The sequence below is a fragment of the Sinocyclocheilus grahami genome, unplaced genomic scaffold, assembly GCF_001515645.1.
Source record: "Sinocyclocheilus grahami isolate Dianchi unplaced genomic scaffold, SAMN03320097.WGS_v1.1 scaffold1655.1, whole genome shotgun sequence".
NCBI lineage: Eukaryota > Metazoa > Chordata > Actinopteri > Cypriniformes > Cyprinidae > Sinocyclocheilus > Sinocyclocheilus grahami.
The window spans coordinates 116,398-123,895 of record NW_015506834.1 but is presented as its reverse complement, the minus strand read 5'-3'; the positions used below and the strand labels follow the sequence as shown (position 1 = coordinate 123,895).

The 7,498-nt window shown below is 37.2% G+C and overlaps 1 protein-coding gene across 1 annotated transcript in view; it reads left to right on the top strand.

Moving 5' to 3' along the window:
• LOC107571817 (cell cycle control protein 50A-like) overlaps nt 1-7,140 on the top strand; it is a 12,944-nt gene extending 5,804 nt beyond the window's left edge. The window contains exons 3-7 of the mRNA XM_016258198.1: nt 487-594; nt 919-1,006; nt 2,991-3,134; nt 3,784-3,996; nt 6,084-7,140. Coding sequence (XP_016113684.1) covers nt 487-594; nt 919-1,006; nt 2,991-3,134; nt 3,784-3,996; nt 6,084-6,277 — 747 coding nt within the window. The 3' untranslated portion in view covers nt 6,278-7,140. The remainder of the gene's footprint in view (nt 1-486; nt 595-918; nt 1,007-2,990; nt 3,135-3,783; nt 3,997-6,083) is intronic.
• Nucleotides 7,141-7,498: the final 358 nt, after the last annotated feature.

The following is a 7,498-nucleotide window of genomic DNA, read 5'->3' as shown; positions in this document are numbered from 1 at the left end:
TATATATATATAAATTAGAAATGTAGATATGCTTCAATGTTATGTTTAATTCCTATTTTTCCTTCTTCCTCTTGTGATATGGCCTGAGGTCATCACAGGCCAACTTGGAGTCTGTTTTGGACATTTCTTGTCTATACTGTTGAAACAGAGGCGGCTCTTTATAGTTGGATATATTTATCTGTAGGTATATTAGGTTGCAATATTTACTTGGTCTGTGGACAGTTTATTGGTCAAATCAATCGTCTAATGTGGCATTAGCTCTCATGCATTATGCATTAGCATTTTAGAGGGGAGTTTATTGATCATGCTTTTCAACAGGTTAAAATAGAATTGTTTCCCGCTCATACGTTAACAGGTTTCAGATCACTTATGTATAAACTGCCTGTGAATGTGCATCTATAAATAACAGAAATAGCCCCAGGACAAAAGATTTTGTGCCTTGTCACCTGATGATTTTTTTATGCGTTTACATCTTTTCTTTTGTAGAGTAATGTTTTTATGTACTATGGACTCTCCAACTTCTATCAAAACCATAGACGTTATGTCAAATCAAGAGATGACAGTCAGCTGAATGGAGATAAAAGCTCTTTACTGGTGAGTAGTTCAGTAAAGATCTTTATGATGACTGACTAAAACTCAAGTAAAATGTCCTGGCATTCAGTTTTTAAAAGTACTTTAATTTTGTTGTGTATAATGACATGGTTTTGCTGAACATTATAAATATGCTTTTTATGAAAGATCTGATATAGGGCTGGGCTATATGCTTATTTTCTTTAAGTTTCATTAAACAGTTGTCATTTTTCTTGATGGCTTGATGCCAATCATGACAAGCGTATAGCTAATCATTTGTAAAACTGTTTTTGAATGAAAGCACAGGATGTCATATTGTTTTCAAGTGTTCAAGTCTTTGTTCTGCAGAACCCAAGTAAAGAGTGTGAACCCTATCGAACGAGTGATAAGAAGTCCATTGCTCCCTGTGGTGCCATTGCTAACAGTCTCTTCAATGGTAAGACGAATTCTAACGCTTGTTGCCAGGTTCACATGTAGAGCTTTCACACTGACATTAGCGGGGTCCCAAATGATGCACTATACAGTGGTGTGAAAAAGTGTTGGCCCCCTTCCTGATTTCTTATTTTTTTGCATGTTTGTCACACTTTAATGTTTCAGATCATCAAACAAATTTAAATATTAGTAAAAGATTACACAAGTGAACACAACATGCAGTTTTTAAATTAAGGTTTTTATTATTAAGGGAAAGCTAGATCTAAAACTACATGGCCCTGTGTGAAGAAGTGTTTGCCCCCTAAACCTAATAACTGGTTGGGCCACCCTTAGCGGCAACAACTGCAATCAAGCGTTTGCGATAACTTGAAATGAGTCTGTTACAGCGCTGTGGAGGAATTTTGGTCCACTCATCTATGCAGAATTGTTGTAATTCAGCCACATTGTAGGGTTTTCGAGCATGAACCACCTTTTTAAGGTCATGCCACAGCATCCACAGGCAAATTTGGTTTAAACCCTTGAAGCCACATGGATTGCTTTTATGGTGAATTTATGACCTTTTTGGAGCTTGAAGGTTTTGATTACCATAGACTACACGATTAATCACAGTAAAACCGAACTCCATCTCTGCATCTGCTCTGAGTTTTGGTCATGTTAATGTGCATTTGGGGAACGCTACATGCGCCAACGATCTTCCCAATTTTTTATTGAGAAATCGCTTATAAACTAGCTGCTGTCAACAAAAGAGAAGTTTTAAAGGCTGCCTGCAGTTTTGTGTCAAAATAAAATTTCAGTGTAAAGTTTGTGAATGAAGAAGTTAAGACTCATATATCAGATATGAGTTGAATCAAAAGATTGGATCTGTGCATTAAGCCTTGTGGTGTAAAACTCTGCTGCTTCACTAACATGCGCAACGTGAATGCTGTAGCCAGTTAATATGAGCCTTAATGGTGACATATCATGAAAATCGGACTTTTTCAGGTTGTAAGTGCTTTAATCAGGTCCCCGGTGCATCTACCAACCAAGGAAACGTGAAAAAGATTAACCCAATAACTTTGTTTAGGTAAGCCTTTTTCTGCAAGCGTCTGGAAAAAATTAGCGTGTCTGATTTCGCTCCCCTAGTGACGTTGCAAAGGGATCTCATTATAATATCACCGCCCCTTAAGCTGTGAGTTTCCACCCACGGCACCGTCATTGTGATTTTGCAAGCAACAACGGTGTAGCAGCTCTAATGCCATGGTGAAGGTTTGAGTAAAACATGCTAACTCTTCTGTCTTTGGCTGCACAGACGAGCACAGAACACTGTTTAGAGTCCCAGCCTCAGAGACAACAGAGCAGAGGATTTATTGATTTATTTACTGTATATTGCTGCTGTGCACAGATCTAAAATAAACATGCAATTTATTTCCCAGCTGTTTACCTTCACAGACATAACCCACTGTTATTGTAACTCATGTGTGTTTTTAACGTAAACTTGTGTGTGAATGAGAACTTAGTTTAGTACTCGCATGCTGTGACAGCCGCTTTCTGTGCGTGTGCTTCGGATGTGTGCGCTCAGAAAACCCTATATCAGAAGTTTAAACTCATATGGTTTAAAACGCATGATTTCAGCACGATAAACATGATAATCAGAACCAAAACAGATGTTTTTAGCAGGTATTAGCTGTAATGGCGCAGCTCATAAGCTGGAAAAGCTGGAAAAGGGGGCGGGAAGCAGCAGCTCATTTGCATTTAAAGAGACAGGCACGAAAAACAGCGTTTTTCTGCTTCCACTCAAAATAGGAATTTTCAAAATGATATATTAAATGATCTGTGGAGTATTGTGAGCTGAAACTTCACAGACACATTATGGGGACACCAGACACTTATATTACATATTGTAAAAAGGGGCGTAATATGTCTCCTTTAAAATAAATGTCACTGCTTGCACAAGCAGTGTGAAACAGACCTAAGGTCTAAGGTCTCTGTCATTTGTTTCATAATTGTAGATACTTTGGAGCTGTTTTATATCCATCCAAATGGAAGCAGAATAACTATTCATCTGGTGAAGACGGGCATTGCTTGGTGGACTGACAAGCATGTGAAGTTCAGAAACCCAGGAGGAAACAACAACCTCTCCATTGTGTTCCAAGGTACATAAAGCTAAACAACCCTATATATCCTACTGGCCTCCTAATACGCAACATGATCAAAACTTTCCTGAAAAATCTACCTTTTGCTGTCAAATCTTTACTGGTTTTTTAAAAGTACACATAAGAATAATTTTTATATTTCAAGATGAACACTTACTGGACTGAAGCAACTTGATTGTCCAGGAATCATTTTTTTTTAGAAAAATCATGTTCAAATGTGAGTCTCAAATCTGATCATCAGGCTTTTGAGGAATGTTTATTTGTTCATCTCTCAATCACCCTTATATTGCATTGCATTATGTTTTGATCATAAATCTAAGCATTTAAATATCATCTTACTCCCATATTATTGGAGATATAGAGTGATGACTGATATTTATATAATTTTATCCTAGTATCTGCTATACTGTTATAAAGATCTCATTGATTAACATTACAAGCATCAGAATTTCAGCTTAATTTTTGGTTATATAAATATCACCAAATTGCACATTTTTGCTCCGTTTGAGCCTCTGAATAAAACTGAAGTGATTATTCCTTCATATTCTTACTGTGTCTTACTATATTATGAGCCATAAAAGCCTGATGTGTCCAATATAATAGTCATTCAGTCTGTAATATTGCTAACCAGCGTTATTGGTCATCACAGAAACAAGTAAACCGGTAAACTGGCACAAAGCCGTTTACGAGCTGGACCCGTCTGATCCAGAGAACAACGGGTTCATCAATGAGGATTTCATCGTGTGGATGAGAACCGCTGCTCTCCCCACCTTCAGAAAACTCTACCGCATCATTCAGAAGAAGAAGGACAACATGACCCCGACACTACCGCCAGGAAACTACAGCCTGGAAGTGACCTACAGTATCCTTGAGAAATGCATTACCAAAATGAAGACTCAAATTAAAATGCTCAGGTTTACTGTATTTGGAGTTATTGCATCTTTTAAAAAGTGCTTATTGTCAAATTAATAAATTATCAGATGTGAGTATGCTCTAAATAAAACTCCAAAAAAATTATTATAGGAGTACATTTGACAAGAAAACACTATTTCAGCTTTTCAGCTTCAAAATTTAACCTTTAATTCAAAGTTTTACTTGCTGTTTCTTTGCAATTATTCAAACAGGCTCTATGAGATTAACATATGCATCCAAACCACGTTCATATCTATTTTATATCACGTTTATATCTTTCACGTTTATAACTTAAGCCAAGACACTACAGACAAAAACTTTTTCATGCACTGGGGAATTTTGGGGTTTTGGACTCTTTGGCTTTTCATAATGCCTTCTTTCAGACTAGTGGAAAGAAAACGTCCAAAATCACTCTTACGTGTTTATGTTATTGCACTTTATCTATTTATGTCTGTAGATTACATATCTATAAAGTAGATATGTAACAACAACAACAAAAACTTATCTATAAAGGCTTTCCAGTTGTATCCCTGTCTTTATTCTAAATGTTTTTACACAGGGTCTGTTCATATATCACTTACATTTTGTTCCTAAATTTTTCTGGCTGTTGACAGTATAATCTGATTTATAGAGTGATAAATAAGGAAATCCAAAATCCCCTCTATAAAAACCTTTGACTACTATGTCAACAAAATCAAACAGCTTTGAGCCTGGCTTTATGGAAACGTATGCAAATTAGTGCATATTTAATTAGACGATGCCTAATTTTCATATGTAAACAGTATTTCAGAATTGCAACTCTTAATGTAAACATTCAACTGGGAAAGTATAGTGATATCTATTAGTTACATTTTGTTGTCTTGCCTTAAAGGGACATTTCACCCCGAAATGAAAATCTGACTTTTTCAGGTTGTAAGTGCTATAATCAGGTCCCCGGTGCATCTACCAACCAAGGAAACGTGAAAAAGATTAACCCAATAACTTTGTTTAGGTAAGCCTTTTTCTGCAAGCGTCTGAGAAAATGAGCGCGTCTGATTTCGCTCCCTTGGTGACGTTGCAAAGGGATCTCATTATAATATTACCGTCCCTTAATCCGTAAGTTTCCACACATGGCGCCGTCATTGTGATTTCGCAAGCGACAACGGTGTACCAGCTCTAATGCCATGGAGAAAGTTTGAGCAAAACACACTAACTGTTCTGTGTTTGGCTGCACAGACGAGCACACAACACTGTTTAGAGCAGGGGTGTCAAACTCATTTACGGTTGAGGGCCGGATTGGAGAAAATGTCCCCTTCACTTTATTTAATTCTCAAAATTATGTTTTATTTGTTATTTTATAATATTGTTTAAATCATCCTGCGGGCCGGGACACCCCTGGTTTAGAGTCTCAGCCTCAGAGGAGACAAGAAAGCAGAGGATTTATTGATTTATTTACTGTATATTGCTGCCGTGCACAGATCTAAAATAAACATGCGATTTATTTCCCAGCTGTTTACCTTCACAGACATAAACCACTGTTTTTGTAACTCGTGTGTTTTTAACGTAGACTTGTGTGTGAATGAAAACTTAGTTTAGTGCTCACATGCTGTGACAGCCGCTTTCTGTGCGTGTGCTTCGGATGTGTGCGCTCAGAAAAACGCATGATTTCAGCACGATAAACATGATAATCAGAACCAAAACAGATGTTTTAGCAGGTCTGAGATGTAATGGCGTGGCTCTATTCTGGAAAAGGGGGCGGGGAGCAGCAGCTCATTTGCATTTAAAGAGACGGGCACGAAAAACAGCGTGTTTCTGCTTCCACTCAAAATAGGCATTTTCAAAATGATATAATAAATGATCTGTGGAGTATTATGAGCTGAAACTTCACAGACACATTCTGGGGACACCAGAGACTTATATCACATATTGTAAAAAGGGGCATAATATGTCTCCTTTAATGAAATAAATGGAAAAATACAACAGCTGTAAAAAATGTTTGAAAGGGAACAAATGTATGTTGAAATATTTTGACGAGATTCTTTAATAATGTGAACCCAGATTACCCAGTGCGCAGCTTTGATGGCCGCAAGCGCATGATCCTCAGCACGATTTCCTGGATGGGAGGGAAGAACCCTTTCCTGGGCATTGCCTACATCACAGTGGGCTCCGTGTGTTTCTTCCTGGGAGTGGTGCTGCTGATCATCCACCATAAATATGGCAACCGCAACAACAATGCTGACATTCCTAATTAACTGCGCCATTATCAGCACACCACAGTCTATACACTGACACGAGATTACAGTCTGGTCTATCTGTCATATATCTCATGCTGCTGTACACACACACAGGTGCCCAGAGGGACTACTTGCAAACTTATTGTGCATGCACTGGAAGTTTTCAATGAGCTGTTTTAAGCGTTTATTTCATCCACACCAAAGCTTTATATTTGATGATCTTTCTACATGAAGTATTTTAGAGTAACTGGATGATGTGTAGTCATATAGTATGACTGTATTTAAACGAATCCTACCACAAAAACATGTCCAGGCCATATTTTACCCCAAAATAATAATAATGACGTTTTATATATTGCGTATGTATATTTGATTTTGAGGTTAAATATGTTTTTGACAGGCTTTGTGAGATTCATCCTTTTGGGGATTATTGCTAATGGTATGGTACGATCACAACAGTTGTGGATTTTTAATCAGTGATTTATTAATATGAGAACGCATTATTTCTGATAGTTTGACTCATGCATATCAGCAAGGACTGTGTTACTGTATTTTTTGAAATGCTAAACTGTGAGGATCTAGATATGCTTAAAGCTAATGTTCATTTATTATTATTATTTTAGTTACTTCTTTGAAAACTTGTTCTGTGCAATGTGTATTTAAAACTTGCAACTGCTAAGAAATCCTTTATCCAGCTCTATGTCTGTTGTTGAGCCAAAGTCATGTACTCGAGAGTTGTGTGATAATAAACAACAAACACATGAGTGCTGAGATGTGCTGTGGTGCTTTTAGGACTTACACCTGCCTCGGGACTGAAGGTCAAGTACAAACGTCTGGTGTCTGGCCTGTAGTTCACTGCAGGAAAAAAAATAGAATATAAGAGCACAATATAACAGCCTCCCTCAATTTATCGCCAGACTGCTGTAAGCACAATGTGCCTGTAGCTCGCTGCAGGAAATTTGTTCTTTTTCCTCCTGGAAAAGTCTTGATTTGCCACTGAAATGTAATTTACACAACTGCTGCTACTACTATTTTTTTAGATCGCCAATACCTGCTCCTACTATTGTACCACCCAAAAACTGTGGACAGAATGACAAGGCAGATGTTGGGAATTTATTATTATTATTTTTTTAAATATTTAAATTAGTGTATTTTTTTTATTACACCTGGAAGAGCCTAGTAATGTCATTTTAATTTAATTTTTTTATTTTATAATTGAGTCGAACAAAAAGCGTTTGT